Genomic DNA, 19,804 nt, shown 5'->3' with positions numbered 1-19,804 from the left:
GTATTGTCATCCATATGAGAACTGACTGGTGTTTCCGAATTGATGGCAGATAGCGTATACTCCAATAGAAACCAATAAATTGATTGTATCGGTGTGGGGATATGCTTCATACGTTCCATTTCTGTATGAAAATCTAATTCTGGATGGTGTGTATGACTGATTACTCTTGCAAATACATTGAGTGAATTCTTGTTGATTAATTTGAGCTCGTCGTCCAAATCATCATCATTCAGAGCAGTAACTCTTCTAATCCAGGCTGCAATCTGTTCAGGCATTTGTAGTAAACAATGGAAATTACAATTGTAAACTCAGAATTACAATTGTAGTATTTCCCGATCTTCTCAACTATCATTGTAAGAGCAAGACTTTTGCCCTTCCATCAGGTCTTGGTCAATTCACAATATGCAACCTCACAATGAAAAATAGCATACCAGACTTGGATACGAGAACATTGACCAAAATGGGATATGACGCTCTACAAAGTCACATGGCGGATGAGTGGCATTTGGTGAGTCGATTGGATTGTACTTTGGATGGTATGGACAATTTGATCGAGCAAATTCACATTACAGCAAGGGGTTTATTGATTGCTTTTTATGACTGCAAGAATTGCTGTTCGTAAACCCAATTGAGAGATTCCAATTTCTTTGAGCTTCTCGTCAGTCATAGCCAAGTCGCCCGTTGCCATAAGCTGCTTGATTTTGAGTTTTTGCTTTGTGAAACAGTCCTTGATAATATCAATTTCTTCATCATCCAGGTCTTCCTCCGTCTTCAGCCTTCCAAAAAACTCCTCCATTGTGGTGAATTTAGGAGGGGCAAGGTCGTCCTCGGTTTCAATGTAGTAGTGACCTTCAGCCTTGAGTCCAAAACGGTCCGACTCATAGCTCTTCTTTCCGTCTACAAGTGAATAAATCCCTGCGATTGGTTTCTTGATGTCGAGAAGTTGGCATTTCTCGATGACCTGCTTGACCTGGGACCACGAAATGCAGGCACCGATATTCATATGGGCAGTTTTTGATTTGTAAGTGATATGAACAAATTTCTCATTGATGCTTCCGAGAGAACTCTGGATTTCGTAGGCAACTTGACGACCATTCTGAATGGCAGTGACCACCTGGATAAAGCCGGAATCGAAGTACTCCTTCCAGTTCGACGGCCTCGGCAGTTGGGCATTCGAACACTCTGCCAGTTCCTCCACAAAGCCTGAGGATTCCCTTGAAAGACAGCCAGGGGTGGGAGCAACGTGTGAACCTTCGATAGGGAAGTCCGAAGCCAGTTCTTGCCATTCCCGAATGGCAATATCAGGGAAAACAGACTGCAAATGGGAAACAAGCTCTGCTTTGACTGCGTAGAGGGCTGTTTCTTCCCCTTCCATAAACAGGGAGGTGTGTTTCTGGCCGTCGCCGACCTGCGTTGTCTGCAGGATATGTCCGACTTGTCTCTGGTTCAGGACTTGCTTGATGGTTCTCTTGAGTTTGCTGTAGTTCCCAGAAAACTGGGTAGCAAGCGAAATTCGGCAGGTCATGTTTTTGAGTGGGGAAGGAACGGAATGAGGCGCACGCTCTCAACTTAACAGGCCCCTGAAAATGGCCATTCTGGGTCTTGCAACAAATTAACAGCTATATTCTGAATGAATAAAAACTGGTATTATTCGGTGCCCTACACATACTACTATGGACCACTGGTACGATTCTTGCCAGGTAATTCAGACTTGTAAATAGTAATACGTCTGGTTAAGACCTTGATTCTAGTATTGTCATCTATATGAGAACTGACTGGTGTTTCCGAATTGATGGCAGATAGCGTATACTCCAATAGAAACCAATAAATTGATTGTATCGGTGTGGGGATATGCTTCATACGTTCCATTTCTGTATGAAAATCTAATTCTGGATGGTGTGTATGACTGATTACTCTTGCAAATACATTGAGTGAATTCTTGTTGATTAATTTGAGCTCTTCTTCCAAATCTGAATCATTCAGAGCAGCAACTCTTCTAATCCAGGCTGTAGCTGTTCAGACATTTATAGTAAACAATGGAAATTACAATTTTAAGGTTTTGATAAGCCTCAATATTACAATTATAACTTTGTTAAAAAACAAACACATTTATTTCATTCATCGGATAGCATAGCATAGATTTTTCCAGTGATATCGACAAGAGAATCTGTACTAGGTTCACCTCCAGGCAACAACTTGATGGAACATTCGTCCATCTCAATCTTTTCATCAAGACTACGCAAGAAATTCCACTGCACGTAGTTGGTAACAATTCCATAGACTGAATCCAAGTGACCAATCTCTGCTGCTACTTCACATCCAATCAAATTCTGTGTCATTCCCTGATCCATATCTTCCTTCTTTGCTTCGACAATATAAACTCTTTTCTTCCCACGACGTAACACAAATTCAAAATGGCCATGAGCTTTCAAGAAATCTCCGTTCAAATCTTCCTCTACTTCAATTTGAACATCTCCGTTGAACAGGAAACACACAAATGATGATTGGTGCAATCAAATGAAGTCTCTCAGGTCCCATGAATGATATAACTGAACCAAAGCACTTTGTGGCAAACGACAAATACTGTGTGAGAATATTGAATTGAGTATCTGGAATAGCCTTTGAAGATTGGATATAACGAGTAGTTCGTAGTACATCCTTGACCTGATTCCAAGAAACATACGAATATGCTGTTGAATCAGTCGCCTTGGATTTCCTTTTGTTCTTTTCAAGAATTTCATTGAGTTGTTCCCATCTTTCTTTTCGTTTAGGATGAGGAGCTTTTAAGCTAGATTTTGACAAAGAGCGACTCCCTAAAGAACTGTCTGCAACAGTGATGAATAAAGGAGTCTTTGCTGTATTCTGAGCAGGAATAGGGTCGTCTGGTTGTAAAGGAGTACCACCATCAGTAGTGGAAAGAGAGAGTTGGTCAATTGCATAGGAGTCCAAGAGTGGTGAGAGCTCCTTCTTGCAGGCTTTAAGAAGGTCATCTACAATCTCGCAGTCTTCAGTAGATACCCTTGTAGCGTTGTTTGGCTTGAATTTGACCCAAGTTTTGTCATTTTTAAAGCTTTTTTTTCCTCAAATAAACTGAAAAATGACAAAAATATACTTCAAAATACCAACACTTTGATACACTGCTCACTATTGACCAATTTAAAGGCAAGACTATTTCAGCTCTGAAATGTGCGATAAAAGAAGCAGTTATGCCTGCTTTGCAGACTCCTATTTGCAATTTGGATTTGAAAATAGGAAACTCGATTATTGAAGTATTAAGAGCCTCTGATTTGAAGGATGTATTAGAAGAAACTCAAGTTTCAATCACCAACACAATCATAGTGATTCCTTTAGTGACTTACCTGGACCAATGCATTTTGTGTTTTTGCTTTTCATTTGGTTTAGGACTTGGTTATTCTGTCACTGTCTTTTTGGGACTGACAATGAAGTGGAAGAATATCATCATCCATTTATTGCTGATGTCATATTCCTCATTATTGAGATGACTGGCTTAGGATACTCTCTATACACTATTTGGCAGTTGATCTGGCAAGCAACAATGGAATTCACAACTTGCATCTGTTTTCGCTGGAGTTGTCTGTAGTCTTCTTGTAGAACCATCTTACCATTCCTGAAAAGGTAATAATAAGTTTTAGTAAGAATCATCCAATAAACGTTAAACAATAACCCGATCGTAGTTACTATTTAACTTTACTATCCGATCTTGGTATAATGTCAGGATCCATTTAAAACATTAGTATGAGTCTTGCACAAATAGCTCCTGATAATTCAAACTTGAATGCGATTACCCTTAGGTTTCTGACCTTGATGCTCATCTCTGATAACTTGTTATTTTGACAGCTTTAGAGCAAATTTAGCAGTAATTGTTGGTTGAAAAACTGGTATCATTTGGTGTCCTATTTATACTGCTGGTACATGATGTTTAAAAACCTCTTATTCAAAGTAGCAACAACTTATGGGTTTAAATAGTAACTTTAGAGTATGGTGTTTATTAACCTGGTGAACATAACGAGCAAGAGTTGATTGAAAGAGTCGGCAGGACTTCAAAAATATGACATTCACTGATGGCTGCCAACAATTTCTCATTTTTCTATTCATTCCTATTATCACCAGCTGTGACGGTTGAGTTTGGATTAAATCTAAACTGTTATTACTTCAGCACTCATGGAATCTGCTGGACTCTCATTACTAAATACTCAACCAACACTTGCACAGTTGGACTCTTCTCCTTCTCGTATTGATGGTGTGTCTTCAGGTAGTGATTTTATTCAGCTCTTGTGTCTAGATTTAACTACAAACTGGAAATGCCAATAACCCGATAATAGATTTAGAGAGGTGTCTTAGAATAGCAGGCACTCAACTCATCAACTCTGCATCTATACTTTTACAACTGTAAGTTGATTCAGATGGCTGGATCTTGCTGTTTATAACAAGTATCGAGTAGTCTTGTAATAGAAACATGTCATGTCGTTTACCTCTTTGCTATCCTCGTTACCAAATATTAGACCGCAGGTTGCATCATCCACTGCTCAAGTCCTTTTTCAACGCTTCTTTTTCTGTGCATCTCTCAAGGATCATTCTGTTTTGGTTAGTCTGTTATAAATTCAAAGCCATTTGCATATAATGCGACTAATCTTCATTTTGCCATCCATTTTTAGAAAGTAGCATCTGCTTGTCTTTTTTTGAGCACAAAGTTGGAGGAATGTCCTCGTATGAACCGAGATCTGATCAATGTCTTTCATTACATTGCAGAATCACATCAAAAACGAATTTCAAAACCACTCGACATTTATGGAACGGTATGGAATATAATTTATCTACTTTTTTAAACCATGTTCACATTTAAATTATATTCAGAAACACTAATCTATTTTACAATCAAAAATTATTAGAGATATAATAAGATAAAAAATGACATGATTGATGGGGAAATGAGATTGCTGGTTGCGCTTGGGTTCAATGTTCAAGTGCAGCATCCACACGGATTTTTGGTCAATTATCTTCAAAGCTTAGATCTAGCAAGAATCGATGGGTTTGTACAAAAGGCTTGGAACTATTTAAATGATAGGTAATAGGGTTGCTTGTGTCTTGGTGTGATTAAAAAATATTTTGGCCTGTCTAGATTTTATTCAATGCTTGTTTCATCAAAAGTCTATGCAATAAATAGCTAGCAATATCGGCATGCAATGCTAATGCACAATACAACTAAAATTTAGTGGCCAAACGATTGCTGTTGTTTTGTTCCAGCCATCAACTATTGCAGTAGCTGCAATTCTATACGCAGCGGAAAATTTAAATGTGACTCTACCGCAATCTACGGCATGGTGGCAAATATTTGATGCATCTTTGAGTGATGCTAAAGTAGTCATTGGTTTATTACAAAAACTGTACGAAACAACTCTTCCAAAATCTTTAAATATTGAAGATGCCACACTTTTGCCAAAATAAACATTCATTTTAAAGATTTGTTGACGTATGTCAACAGCTTCAACGCCAGCTCTCGTGAATCGACATCAGAAATCCTAACGGGATATAGTCGAGGCCATACATAGGACAATGTTTTAACTGGAGTCGATTTGGAACCTGTGCTGAGAGAATACGGACGAAGATGAAACATATCGCCAACGCAAGTAAGGGATGGCCCATCAGAAAAACCAGAGCTTTCTGAAGCCGCGTTATTATTGATGTTTGTACTTATTGTCATGTCCATTTGAATTTGTCGAAGATTACTGCGACGTTGTACTATGGCCTCAAGCCAAATGCTGTCAGGAGTAGCAACACTTTGCTGTTGATCGAGATCATCAGAATATACTGCATTATCAGGATACTTTGGCACAGTATATAAAACTGTACCAGCATCACATACCATTTTTTCCAAACGTTGATATTCACTCGAGGATAAGCGTAGGAGCGTTATAATAGAGTCTATTTCTGATAACATGGCTTTTGCCTTTGCCGTGCCATCCTCCACAGATATCTCAGCTTGAGCCTGGATACTATACTCTGACGCAATACAATTTGAAGAGCACATATTTTTTGGTGCCATTTGCTTGCACACTTGGCATATGTTTGTGATGGACACTTCTGTTATAGCAGTGACATATACGAATAAATCGGTCTTTTTCAAGCTCATTGGAAGTGACAGCATATGAGAAATGCGAAAACAAGGAGCTTTACAATCGAAATTCGTGTTTTCATCATCTACTTTGTGATCTGCTGTTAAAGCATAGTTGCTCAAGTGAGAGTCGGAGAAAAGGGTTACTGTGGTAATAGGTAAAATGTGCGCGTACTGTCGGTTGTTTCGTGATCTCTTGATCATCAAATTCTCGAAAAGCACAACTCTACCTACAAGTATTCCAAAAGGAAAAGCGCAGTTTCGAATATCCCAGTCAACCCACATCCTGGTCATTGAATCGATGGTTTCCACCTTTAGTGTCAATTTAAGATATTCCCTTCCAAGACCAACCAGTAACTGTTGGGCTAACTGGCACGCTTTTGTATTGAAAGTAGAGCGAGTGTATGGTTGCAAATCAACTGTGTTTTGTCGATGTGCTGTTGCCGAAAACGTAGGCTGACTAAATTTTTTATCTATCTGCCACTGCTTTAAAAGTATCCTGCAAGTGACAGTTGAAAGAAACTCCATTGGCTGGCTTGCTTGTTCCGATTGGGACTCGAGAGTTATTTTTATAGGTAAAAGCTTTGGCATAGTTTTAAAACTAGCTCTATGGATATCGCTTGAAAATTCCCGAAACTTCCACGATAGATCCCAGTTAGAAGCACCATGGTGATAAACGGTTTGTAGACTATGGACAGGAAGTTCAACCAAATATGCGTGATTTAAAGAGTACAGTTCTGGAATATGTAAAGTGGGCCCATAAAATCGAAAATATACTTCGGTAAACGGTCGATCATTGGTAGTAGTTGATTTAGGTGTACTTAATCCACACCGCATTATGATTTCTAATTCAGGGTCGCCTGATGAGTTGCAATAAAGTGTAGCCAATCTTTTGGATAGAAAATGCATAATCACTTGATCGCAAGGCATATCTCCCAATTTCTTAACTGGTCCAACCGATAGAAGAGGAGCGTGTAAACTGCCAATGTCGCGTATATTTGAGGAACGCACCTCAATGTAAGAATATGTAGTGGGTCGGTTTTCCAAAAAAGTGGAATCTGATTTGTCATTGCTCGGCACCTCTCCTCCAGTAACAATAATTTCGGAAATTAAAACAACGTCCAAGAGTAACACCAAGTGATCTACCAACAAGGTCAAATCTACTGACAAACTAGATGGTGGTATGTGTATATAAATTTGACTTTTGTTTCCTGATACCAACGCCAATCTACCTGTAGTTTGGTTCACCTTTAGTGCTCCAATACATGCCAAAGATGATGAGTTGAAATCATTTGCATTGATTTTGATGGACAAGATGCTATTATCAAAAGGTTTAGGTTGAATTTTGGATACTGCGACTTCAAGGTGATTGTTTGCATCCTCTACAGAAATGAAAAATGGATAATCCGACTGCCGAATGAGTATTGAGCAAGCCTGGTCATGACACAGAAAAACTTGTGGGGCTGGTGCCTTTAGTGGGATAAATCCACAGATATGCAGAATGGCAAGACTTGCATAGTGCAGCCCCAAATCCGCCATGGCAGAAGGTAGTAAAATATCAGACGTACTACAGACTTGCGAGATAATCCGGCTTACTAGCTGAAAGTAGATTAGATCTACAAAGGACATTCTGCGCGTATAGCTCAATGTTTTTTCAGAAAAACAAATAGAGGATGATGGATTGGCACATATAGGACCCCAAGATATGACTTGCAATTTAGAAAGATCGCACATGACAAGAAACACTGGGTCAGTTGCTGAACTAAAAATCAAGTGTACATCTACCACAGTAATCTGAGTTCCTGGACGTAATGAAGTATGAGGTATATCCAGTGTCGAAAATGTACATATCAGATTATACATGGCATCCAATTGAAAAAAAAGTAGCGATCCATCTAGTACAGTAGTGATGTAGCCAGTATATGTAATCATTGAATTACGCCAAGATCGGATACTTTCTTGTACGAATCCTTCAACTATTTGGCAATAAAGCCCAGGATGATTTAGCCGAGTATGCGATGCAGCATCAATTCTCAAAGTAGTTTTCGGAGTCCCTGACAAAGAGCTGGGTGATGTTTCTGGCGAATCTTGACAGCTGCTTTGGGTATCCAAGTCTATTATGGAGGTTCTGATTGAAGTGATTTTTGATAAAGGTCCAAACGCGAGAACATTAACAGATAAACCTTTAGGGAAAGTTAGTTTCTGCGGTTTAAGATTGGAGATGGAGTATTCATTGCCAATTCTCAAGAGAGCTGTGCTAGAAACCATCTCAAGTAAAGGACCTTTAAACATGATAATGACGATCTCGTTATCAAATGGTAGTCGAGTAGATCCTATCCGATGCGAAAGCTTCATTCTCAGAAAACAATGAGCAAGTGTCTTTGTGACTTCAAGTCCAGACTTTCCAATAGCCATGCCTTGAAGTTGCCATTGACCAGTAGATGATGAGATGCAAATGGTTTTAGAAAGAGTACTATCTACTGCGTAGACTTTTGCAGCTGATGGATGCAGGATAGTATCGAATGGAATATCAAACGTAAACTCTGCAAGTCTGTCGAGTACATGAGCATGAACTGACCAAGGCGATACGGATATGATTTCAAGATAGTATTTGCTCATATCTGCAGTGTGCTTGTTTTTTTGAATAGTATGATTTCCACTATAGTTCATATCATGGATAGTTTGATCTGAATCATTCTCTTTGGGCAGCAGCAGCAAGTTCCATTGCCAGACACAAACAGTACATCCTATCAACGATGTATCTCCAGTCATCAAACTACAACAAAGACTACCACTAACATCTACAAACTGCAACCCCAGTTTTCCTCGATCAGTGTTCAATCTTGGACCAATCTGTCCATATAGGACCAAGAGAGGGTCAGAGCCGGTTTTCTTACTGATGATGGACATACATAAGGATTGAGAATCATTCATCTGGCATAAGTGAATGGCTTCTTGCAACAAAGTCAGTCTACAGGAGAGACAATCAGACATGGTGAATTCCAAGTATCTAACAATGTACAATTACAAATTACGTTTTTATATTAATATAAAAATGAAGAATCGACATTTCAAGCTCAATCACTTATTGAATCAATACATTTGTGATTAAAACAATATTGGAATTGAAACCATTTGTATTATCTTGAAGTAATTTTATTTTGAAATAAGCAATGACTGAATATTCGTTATGCTTTTCTATTGAACTTTAAAAATGTTGATGGTTGCCAACAATTTATTTTTTATCTTCATTCTCATCCCTTTTATCTTCAATTGTGATCATCGCAAACGTCAAGTAGATGCAAGCATTGTCAAGTATTGTGCAGGCTTTTGAAAACAGTTTGAAGTATCAAGATGGTCATGCACTCTCTGTCGCATTCACTCAATTGTCCATGCTTTCAAAAGAGAGTCTTTTACAGGCAGTATCCCATTTTGTATGTGTGAACTAATAAGATCTGTCATGTTATACAAGTTGTGTGAAATAGCTTGCATTACTAACTTATTTATTGTCAACTATTAGGGTTTCGTTGATGGTATTTTTAGCAGATTGCATTCGCCATTCAAAGACTTTTTTAGCATCTATGTTAGATATATGACTGAATCTCATATTCAAAGACCTCTCCAGCTCGACGATGTATTCAAGCAAGTCAATCTTTATTTTATACACTTGTCTATATGTTAAAACATGCATCAACTGTTGAATGTTTCTCATATCACTAAACTGGCTTGCATGTCTTGGCTTCTTTCATAGACACTTTACAAAGAATGTATACTCTGCACCATGGCATAGTTTACTTTTTGGAGCCGTCTGTAGTTTTGTTGTTCGACGGGCACTACTTTTAGACGGCCAGCTCAAGGCTAACGGAAAAACTCCGGTTCAATGTGGGCTGGTTCAAACTGCATTGAACGACTTTATTCGAGAATGTCTACGAAGGTAAGGTGAATGTGCTCGACCATTGTGTTTGGATTTGAATTCACAGTTTCAATTCTTTCGAGTAATTTAGAGTTCAGCCAGGAACCGAGAGTGGTTTATTAGCGGCTGCTAATGCTGTTTTGCGCATGTCATTTGAAAGTGGAGAACTGCATGTTTGTACAACAGTAATTGCACAGATCGAAATGCATGTCGGTCGAACTTTCAATTATACAGATTTCTCAAAGGCAGATCAGGTTGCATATTACTTTCAACTAGGCAAGCTGAAGCTGCGCTATCATGATTTTGTTACGGTGCGTGCATTGTCGCTGTTTTTAATACGCTATTGTATCAGACAGCATTGATGGGTATAATGTCGCGGCTGATTTTAAACTGTATGCATGTTTTTACTCTCTAGGCAGATCAGTATCTTTCATTATCATCTCAGTTGTGCACAATAGAAAACCCGCACGTTAAAAGGTCGGTCATCAGTGTGAACCACTCCTTGTTTTCTTCACTCTTAATGTCTTGTGTATTTTTTCAAGTTGCATCATGATTATACATGCCGATATTGACATTCTCAGCTTTTGTGGGCTAGAACTATTTTGTCTTATCAGATCGTGACAAGGGTTGTACGCGGATGTTTACCTTCCAACGAATTACTGTACAAATATCGACTTGCAGAGCGGTTTATCGAATTGATTTTTTATGTAAAAACAGGAAACTATCATGAATATATCAAGGTTTTGGATCGACATCGCAGTTGGTTTATGAAGCGATGTCTATACATGATCATGAAGGAACGTGTCGTATTACTAATGTATCGCAATCTCTTTCAATCTAGGTGAGAATATTTGATCTAAAATAAGAATGATTAGAGGTTAAATTGGATTTTCAAAGATTATGGTATAATCATTACTAACCTATTTTCCAAACTACTAGTGTAAAATATTTCCAGCAAGCATACCGAGATGTGTTTAACATTCCATTAGCCATCTTTATTGCAGCAGTTCAGGTCAGTGGACTATCAGGAGAAAATGCACAGGCGGATGAGGTGGAATGTGTTTTGGTTTCATTGATAGACCAGGTAATGCATAGATGACGAGTGTGCTGATGGCCTTGAAAACCATTTTAAACTTTGAAATTGTAATTCATGGCATATAGGGGTATATATTTGGATATCTAGACCATCGGACACTAACGGTTGTACTATCTAAAAACAAGACGTTTCCCCGCCCATTGCATGCAAAACGCAAATAAATAATAATAAAGACGAACAGATGATTAGTAGAGTTGAATATGCGATATGTTCTACTATTGAGAATCGACTTTGTCAAGATTCAACCTCATGACGTGTCGATGGAAAGCTGGCCAAGATTAGACTTTTACTAGAACTGCAACTATCAACCACTGCAGAAACTATTGTTAACACAAAGGCTAATTAGCAACAGCCATAGTAACTGCATTGGAGTTCTTTGCACAAGGTACCACTTTCATTCCTGTATTTTAACCGTTCTTTAGAGTTGTAATAGATTCCATACAAAATATTACAAGATATTCTATAAAAACCTCATTTTGCTGTTGAGACCGTACAGTGAATTTGGGAGTGTTCTTAACCGTTGTATAGCAACACTATCCAGGATTACAACAGTCACTAGTTTATATTCTCTAATACAAGATGTCACTGTTGAATTGGGTTTCATTGCTTCGTTTTATTAATATTAGGTTTTAAATGTAGTCTTCAGATTTAGCCCCTAGTAATATTACTACATGTTTATATGGCTTTTTTCCAGCCAAAAGCAGTAGATAAATTAGCAGCAGTCAACGAACCGACTCTTGAATCTCGTCAGCATTTAATCACTTTACCACTCAACACAACGCCATTATCTATTCCTACTGCAACTCGTTGTCAGACTGCTTGCTCACTCTTTCTTGAACCAACATCACTTTCTGTTTCTATTCCATCCATATCTGCTCCGATACCCAGCAATCTTGTAGCTGTTACTTGTGCTCCAATCTCCGCTTCTGAAGACGCGTCAGCTCCGACTTGCATTATTCCATCTTTGGATGAAATGTCGAGTATTCTACCAGTGCTTTTACCATCATATCCATCCTCTACTGTGTTGACTGAAACTGTCTTGATTCCTTCATGTGATCATCTCAACCCGGACTATTGTCCATCTAATCTAAATGATTCTGCGGCTCCTGCTGCTGAGCCATATACGCTTTCAGAAATACTCCCGCAGCAGCTTGCATCTGTTTCTACTGGTATTCATGTAGATCCTATATCTCCACCACTTTTAAAGGCAGCCGCATCCCTTTCTCTTTCCTCAACCACTATGGAAAATGATCACTCTTATGGTTTATGTTCTGAATTATCACAATTGCTAAATGGTCAAGCTCAGGAAAATCAACTCCTGCATGAAACACAAAATCGGCATTTATTTCCTTCTCATTTAAAGGATGCATCTGGATCACTAATCTACTCACAGAAATCTTCGCCATTGCTATTACATCCAAACATGCACAGGTCATACTTTAATGATGTAGTGAACTTCAAAAAACCCCAACTTAATATATACAAGAATTCGTCAATAGAAAACGTGCTGTTGTCCAAACTCGATGATTCGCATGTCAATGAAATTAGACTACCTAATTTTGATCAATTAGAAAGTATTGCTAGCATCTCTGGCAACGCAGCTAATTTGGCTGAATTGACAATGCCAGTTTTATCTGATTTTGCTCCCATCGCACAAAGTTTTACCATTAGGCCATGGAAGAATAGCACGATATGCAAACTGTCTGTTAATCTCATAGAAACTTACGAGAAAATCAAGGTATCTTTGTATTTATGTTGGTGATTTCTAGCTTTGCTTGCCTTACATTTTCATCTTGTTATATTAGACGCCAGGAGGCGATTTTAAACGTAAACGACAAATTAGTATTGATGACAGTAATTCGAAACGCAACAAAACTATAGCAGAGAACAATTCATTTGATGATGAAAATGACGACTATATTATCAAGGAGGGAGAGATCTGGATGAATCGGTTTCATATTCTTAGTCAGCTTGGAAAAGGATCATTTGGACTAGTAGTATATGCATTTGATATGCAATATACAGAACATGTCGCTATAAAAATAATCAAAAACCGTCGTGCATTCACCAACCAAGCGCAAATCGAAATCAAATTGCTGCAACTTATTTCTAGCAAAGATTCTACAGACTCAAATTGTTTAGGTAGGCGAGTTTATGCTCTAAATACTTGCATCAAATATAAAAATTGTTTTACTTTATCATTAGCAAGTTCTAATTCTACTAAACAACATAGTCAAGATGAAAGGTCATTTTATGTATCAGAATCATTTATGTATAGTATACCCTCTTTTAGCATTGAATTTATACGAACTTCTCAAACGAAGAGCGTTCTCTGGATTTCCACTACTGTTAGTTCGTAAATTTTCAAAACAAATTCTACACGGCCTTAGATTCTTGGCACGACCCGATATTCAAATTATTCACTGCGATCTTAAGCCAGAAAAGTAAGTCTTGTTTTTAAATAAACCCGCATGGTTTTCCGATTTGCCGCCTTTGTTGTCCATCACAATTCTGTTGTCTGAATCAGCCTTGCTCAAGTATCTGATTTTTAATCGAGGTGACCAATATTGCCATTTAATATTTTTATGTAAAATAGCATCATGATAGTCGAGTCTCGAAAAGCAAATTTAAAGATTATAGACTTTGGAAGCTCATGTTTTGCCAATGAAAAGGTATACCGTGTTTTCAGCTACTGACAAGTCGGTTTAGTATTTAAGAGTACTCACATGTCCTAATTTTTATTTTACATAAATATGCACCCATACTTGATTTGACGTATTTAGGCACACACATATATTCAGTCCCGCTTCTATCGATCACCTGAAGTTATTATGGGACATTCATATACGCATGCAATCGATATGTGGTCTGTTGGGTGCATTCTTGTGGAATTACTGACAGGAAATCCGATTTTTCCTGGCACAGACGAACACGATCAAATGTGTCGCATCTGTGATATTATCGGCATGCCACCAACTAGTTTTATTGATACATCTCCTCCAAAACGAGTCAGCCGCATGTTTGCAAGTGTACGTAGTGGTGTATACCGACTCCTACCCAGCAAAAAGTTTCGAGCATCCAACAAAACCTTGCGAGGGATCATTACTGCTGGATTTCATGCTGCCTTGCTAGTAAATGACGGCGGATTAGAATTGGCAGATTCCAACTCTCAAGCACAATTTATCGATCTTGTCGAACGTATACTTAGAATTGATCCCAAGGAACGATTAACACCCGAACAAGCACTTTTGCATCCATTTTTTCAATCCATACCTAGACATCTGTAATGTTTTGTCCCCACTATAATTTGTATCAGATATGAATATACAGGGATGGGGTCAACTTTGTGAAAATAACGATTTTTTGGCTTGAATGCAAGCTGATTCGCAACCTTGTTGATACTCGGTCATCATCCCGATTCGAATGTCAATGAACGTGTTATTGCCTGATTTTGGTATCAATAGCATTTAATTTCCGGGTTATTCATCAAATAAACAATAAATTCATTCCATCTTCCAATCATGTCATATATTTGCAATCTATTAGAGATTAAAAATTAGAATAGCCAATCATAAAAGACTGATCAACGTTCTGTATTTATAAAAGGCCAGTATTCAAAATTAGATCCAAATCCGATGACATTTTTTGAAGATGCTCCCACCTCATTGTTTTAGTTAAAAAGAAGCATACTCGGTGGGGAATTTCAAGGATTTCCACTTGGACTCGTAGTCAGCCCACATGTTCCATCCGAGCTCATTAAGAATGGACACACGCAATTCAATAGCAGCCTTCCAGAGATTCTTGCCTGCTTCTTCAGTAGACACATTTTTTCTATCGGCAATAAACTTGTTGAGCGATTTGAGGGCAAGACCGTGATGCCCACGAAGTCTGTTACGGCATGCAGAAAGCAATATGTAATAGCCATCGGCAGCTGAGGAGGAAGGAAGCCATTCAGCGTATTTAGCCAAAGCTTCAACAAAAAGAGTGGACTGCTCTGCGCGCTCCTTGGTTGTATCAAGCATGCTATAATAAGCTGCAGATTTCCATCTGTAAGCCATGATCAGTAGTTCTTTTTTTGCCTCCATTTCCGATTTCTCCGTACGCATCTTTTCACCACCTTGTGCTACGTCATGTTGAACACCAAAGTATTTGGCAACGCTGCCTTCATCAATGATGTTAATGATCTGCAGCGTAGTGGCAAGAATCTGAGAAGAAAGCTCATCCGACATGGGGGTTGCAGAGGAAAACTGAGTAGACTTTTCAGTAAGCTGCTCTAGTTTTTGCTTAAAAAGTGGCAAGTGAGTCGGGTTTTCTTTTTCAAGCTTGGAAAGTAACAGTTTTCGTTCTTCATCACTCTTGAGTTTTTTGATCCACGAAATCTCCAAATCACGGACTGCCTCGGTAATCAAAGTAGCATCTTCCTTGATAGGTTCTTTTTCACCTGCCAACGTAATGTCATTGGAAGCGTCTTTTTTGATTTCGGGAGAAACAAGATAGGCAACTGGGTACAAGTCTCCATCAATTTTAGTAGAGGTAAGATCAAGCTTGCCTACAAGCAAATCACCATGCTTGGCATCTTTGGGAACCGAATTAGAAGCAATATCTCCAACCCAGAATACAGAACGCTGTCCACGCAAAAGTGTTTTTCGTTTGTAAGACATTGCTGCGTCTTCAGAGATGGCTCCAGCCAATGAGTTGTAAATAGACAGCGACACTGATTTAGATAAAGCAATATCCAACACAAGTGGCATCGACTGTAGCTTTTCAAGGACGTCAAGAGAGTGAGATACAACTTGAGCGCGGAACGTATATGTACCCTCCAGGGCTTTGATCGCTTTGGGGTAAATGTCCTAAACATAGAATGGTTGTAATCAATAAACAATGATCAAGAAATCAAAAAATATTAATGAGATATTCAAATTAAATAAAAACATACTCTAAAGGCAATTGTCCGCTTGTTGGAGTCAAAAACTAGAAAAAATGAAACCCGTGTTTGTTAACAGGATGATTAAAGCATACAAAGAATATAGATGTGCTCGGATTGGATGCAGTGATTGACAAACTTGTACTTACCAAACAAACCAAAGTTTTCAAGAGAGGAGTCATAGAGCATGTTATTCATGCGGGGAAAGCGGGGCGTGATCGAACCACTCTCATTTATCTTTGTAGAGTAGGTCAGCACGAGTTGATGAAGTTGACGAGTATCGGGCAGTACATCGCGCGATTTGAGAGGGGAAATAGTAAAATCAGTTGGACGTATGCTTTTGCGAAGAGTATCTAAAGATATACTGGGCGAAATAGATTCGTTGCGAACAGGAGCAGTGATATCTACACGGGCAAATCCATTGCTTCCCGGGTTGATATACATCAGATCACCGCCGCTTCCACTTGAAAGACCGTTCCCACCAGTTGTGGATGCGGAAGCAGATGCCAAAAGTCCATGAAATTTAAGCTCAACCGACACGGTTGATGGATCCAGACTCGACCAAAACTGCGCAAGGCAAAGTTCAATAGTAACATTTGGTAGCACACTAAAGTGTTTGCGATAAACAGAGTCTTCGTTCATTGCTCCAGAACCAACAGAGTTGAGTGAAAAGGTGTACTTTTTTTCGTACATTGGATAGCGAGATTGTGGATGCAGCTGCAGCATGTGGACATAAAAGTTGGCTGAAGTTTGGCGTCCTTCTGATCGCATAATAAGCTCTAATACCATGAAAAGTATTCACAAAAATACTTAGAATCCAATCATTATATTATAGAATTATGTTCAAAATTAAATATCACCAAATTACTCTACACTTACCCGCAAAGTTGGCTCCAAGAGGAACGTGAACAAAGTGACGTTGAATATCGCCAGATTTAAAGCTCAAAGAATCATATTTGACATAGCAGGAAGTTTCGGTCAGCGCGCTAGTGACGACCTCAGGCTTACACACCGTAATGGGAATGGTAAAAATAGATCCAACTTCTGGCTTGTTGGCATCATATCCAGTGATGGTACCGTAGTGGAAACCTGGACGAAGTTGAGTAGGATCCACACGAATATTGAATGCACGACCAGAATTGTTAAGAAGCACAAAATTAGGTGCCGAAATCCAGCGATCAGAACATTTGAGTAAAACCTGGACTTCCATGGATAGTTTGGACAGGTTTTGCGAAGGTTCGTCTTTGCGAGGAAAAACAGGGCTCACTTTGACAGCAAGCTGTTGCAATTCGCTTGTTTCTACGATATCGCGCAAGTATATACCACGAGCATCATCCCTTTCGGGGATGGTAATAGCATAGTGAAGGGTCGATGGAAGATAGCCTTGAGCAGTATCAGTCAAATAATTCCATGCCTTTTGTACCTGAACAAAGCGAATACCAAAGGGATCTTTGATGTCTTTTCCAGTGGCTTGGATGGCAGCTTTGATAAGATAGGGAGTATACGGAATTTGCTTAGCTTTTAGACCCGAAAGTAAAAGTGCCAGACATCCACAACAGTTTGGACTAGACATGGATGTTCCGTTCATTAGCTGAGAACGCTGAATCGTGTATTGAGGTACACTGGTGATGGCAGCGCCAGGAGCAAAGATGTCAACACCTATATCACCATCGCTGGATGGGCCACGCGAAGACCAAGTGTAAGCACGCTCTTCAACTTTATCTAATAAAGCATACTCTGCATCCATCATGGAGTGACTGACATACGCACCCACACCAATAACAGCGCTTCCAGTACCACCCGGAGCACCCACAGTAGTCAGTGCTGGTCCAGCATTACCGCCAGAGGCGACTACAATGCAACCTTTTTTATTGATGACTTCATCACGAAGTAATTCAATGAAGCGACCAGTATCTGGAATAGCAGCAGCTTCTCCATAGGAAATATTGGCAAGATCAATATTTAAGCGCGCAAGTTCAATAGCAGCACGAACCAGACCAGCGCCAGTTTCCATAGAACCCAAACGGGTATCGCCAATTTTGAGAGAAACGATTTGAGCACCTGGAGCAATCTATGATTTAACCAGATGTATAGCAAAAGAATCAGTAAATAGACTTGGTAGAAGGCAGAGTGATGATGGATCAAAGCATTAAAATCATACGCCATTCAAACGAGAGTCTTCGGGATAGTTTGCGGCAGAAATAGCAGCAACGTGGGTACCATGAGAACCTTTTAAAGATCAAATATTAAGAGATCGTGATCAGTGTGATGAATAATTGGAGCGTAAAAGTATGCACGAATTTAAATAGTTTGGAAATAAAATAAAATACCAGCCAAAGTAACAATGCTAAGCATTTGACCCTCATCGTAAATATTGACAGAGTAATTGAGCATTGAATCGTCACCAAAGCAGAGATGCTGGTGTTCTTCCGAGTAGGATGCCAATGTTGTAACATTTGTCAAATCTCCAGTCTCGTTGACATCAATTGCTGCACGCCAGGTTTTTCCATCGTGGAACACCACACAATCCTATTTTAGAATGACAAGAGTGAGTAATAGTATGAAAGGGTCGCTTAGCGCACTCGAGTAAAGTTACCATAAGAATACCCGGATCCTCGTGATTTTTCATGAAATCTTTCAAGACTTCAACACGAGCTTTTTGGTCATTCTTGGTTAGAATGGCATTGTCATCCGTAGCAGTAGAATTGTCGGCTGTGACAGCCAGAGCTTCAGTTTGAGTGAGAAGAGCATGATGACTGATGAGTGTTTTTTCTTTTGAGCTCTGAATCAAGTTTAGTGCAGTTTGTTAGAGAATCCACATGGAATGCGTACATGGTTGAGAATCAAAAACCTTTTCAAGTCTATCCACAAGTGGGCCAGGATAAAGGTCAGAAGAGTGTTTCAGACCTAACCGGAACTTGTTTGTAGGACAATTCCAGTTTCCTAAAGTAAGAGTACGACCAGAAAGACCAACAATGGTACCCAATGAAGATGTAGTGACATCAGCATTCGGAGTGGGTTCAACGACAGTTGAACAGGGAACATCACCAGCACTGTAGAATATAAAAACTGAATTAGAAGGTCATTTTAGGAATGAATTGAATGGAATGGATTGTAATCCAAAAAGCAATGAATACCCGGTGCAATCAATCAAATGAATTATTTTCAGTAGTCCATGACTGGTTACTTGTAAACCGGGAGCACCGGGATCGACACCTAATTAGACGAGGAAATTTGAGAATAACAAGGAATGCTCAAGTTAACCATCTTCAATCTAACATGAATGCTTTATGAATGAGATTTGATAGTGTTACCAGTGTCAAGAATAGCAATGACGGTTCCTCTTCCATCCATCTCGGGATTAGAGGAAATAAACATGGCAGCTTCGGTCTCATTCTTTGGCAGTAAACCTTCAACAGGAAACGCAGATCTACTCATCGTTTTATCAGTCATTTCTTATCGAGTAAACTTCGCATTTATCGAATTACGAGTTTCCACAGTCACGTGGTCATGAAGTATTTTCAAAGAATTCTGTCAAGTCAAACATTTTACATTCCAACTTTGTTCTGGAATAAGCAACAGCAGAATATGTTGCTTAAAATTGGTTTTAATAAAGACAGAATACGTCATAATGATACAATCCAACTAAAATTTTGAATTTCTTTTTTGTTGAATACCAAATTCACTCAGTTATTCTTGAATTCTAAAAACTCGAATTATTCAAAACAGAAATTTAAA

At 38.9% G+C, this 19,804-nt stretch overlaps 7 protein-coding genes across 7 annotated transcripts; 3 read left to right on the top strand and 4 right to left on the bottom strand.

Annotated features, from left to right (window-relative positions):
• Window positions 1–580: 580 nt before the first annotated feature.
• On the bottom strand, window positions 581–1,525 carry BATDEDRAFT_36290 (uncharacterized protein; the record flags this gene model as incomplete). Its single annotated transcript, XM_006682929.1, has 1 exon — window positions 581–1,525. The coding sequence occupies one exon, from the start codon at window positions 1,523–1,525 to the stop codon at window positions 581–583; it is 945 nt and encodes a 314-aa protein (XP_006682992.1).
• A 146-nt stretch (window positions 1,526–1,671) lies between these two features.
• BATDEDRAFT_28594 (uncharacterized protein) lies at window positions 1,672–3,393 on the bottom strand (the record flags this gene model as incomplete). Its single annotated transcript, XM_006682913.1, has 4 exons — window positions 1,672–2,012; window positions 2,183–2,473; window positions 2,496–3,080; window positions 3,360–3,393. 4 exons carry the CDS (start codon window positions 3,391–3,393, stop codon window positions 1,672–1,674), a joined length of 1,251 nt encoding a protein of 416 aa, XP_006682976.1.
• A 789-nt stretch (window positions 3,394–4,182) lies between these two features.
• BATDEDRAFT_92723 (uncharacterized protein) lies at window positions 4,183–5,466 on the top strand (the record flags this gene model as incomplete). The annotated part of the gene is made up of 6 exons (XM_006682968.1): window positions 4,183–4,273; window positions 4,344–4,410; window positions 4,524–4,605; window positions 4,677–4,817; window positions 4,911–5,086; window positions 5,235–5,466. 6 exons carry the CDS (start codon window positions 4,183–4,185, stop codon window positions 5,464–5,466), a joined length of 789 nt encoding a protein of 262 aa, XP_006683031.1.
• Window positions 5,467–5,470: 4 nt separating this feature from the next.
• BATDEDRAFT_28592 (uncharacterized protein) lies at window positions 5,471–9,127 on the bottom strand (the record flags this gene model as incomplete). The annotated part of the gene is made up of 1 exon (XM_006682912.1): window positions 5,471–9,127. The coding sequence occupies one exon, from the start codon at window positions 9,125–9,127 to the stop codon at window positions 5,471–5,473; it is 3,657 nt and encodes a 1,218-aa protein (XP_006682975.1).
• Window positions 9,128–9,432: 305 nt separating this feature from the next.
• On the top strand, window positions 9,433–11,244 carry BATDEDRAFT_92718 (uncharacterized protein; the record flags this gene model as incomplete). Its single annotated transcript, XM_006682967.1, has 8 exons — window positions 9,433–9,567; window positions 9,654–9,810; window positions 9,977–10,067; window positions 10,138–10,357; window positions 10,462–10,523; window positions 10,642–10,887; window positions 10,986–11,130; window positions 11,230–11,244. The coding sequence occupies 8 exons, from the start codon at window positions 9,433–9,435 to the stop codon at window positions 11,242–11,244; spliced, it is 1,071 nt and encodes a 356-aa protein (XP_006683030.1).
• Window positions 11,245–13,022: 1,778 nt separating this feature from the next.
• BATDEDRAFT_2251 (uncharacterized protein) lies at window positions 13,023–14,402 on the top strand (the record flags this gene model as incomplete). Its single annotated transcript, XM_006682875.1, has 4 exons — window positions 13,023–13,284; window positions 13,376–13,586; window positions 13,739–13,814; window positions 13,926–14,402. Coding segments are annotated over 4 exons (1,026 nt in total), but the record flags the coding sequence as incomplete, so codon positions are not given.
• A 220-nt stretch (window positions 14,403–14,622) lies between these two features.
• BATDEDRAFT_92717 (uncharacterized protein) lies at window positions 14,623–19,519 on the bottom strand (the record flags this gene model as incomplete). Its single annotated transcript, XM_006682942.1, has 10 exons — window positions 14,623–15,992; window positions 16,079–16,113; window positions 16,216–16,845; window positions 16,946–18,137; window positions 18,228–18,295; window positions 18,397–18,595; window positions 18,663–18,848; window positions 18,918–19,119; window positions 19,204–19,282; window positions 19,381–19,519. The coding sequence occupies 10 exons, from the start codon at window positions 19,517–19,519 to the stop codon at window positions 14,817–14,819; spliced, it is 3,906 nt and encodes a 1,301-aa protein (XP_006683005.1). The 3' UTR covers window positions 14,623–14,816.
• Window positions 19,520–19,804: the final 285 nt, after the last annotated feature.

The sequence above is a fragment of the Batrachochytrium dendrobatidis genome (assembly GCF_000203795.2).
Source record: "Batrachochytrium dendrobatidis JAM81 unplaced genomic scaffold BATDEscaffold_19, whole genome shotgun sequence".
Taxonomy (NCBI): Eukaryota; Fungi; Chytridiomycota; class Chytridiomycetes; order Rhizophydiales; genus Batrachochytrium; species Batrachochytrium dendrobatidis.
This window is presented reverse-complemented; position numbering and strand designations above follow the sequence as displayed.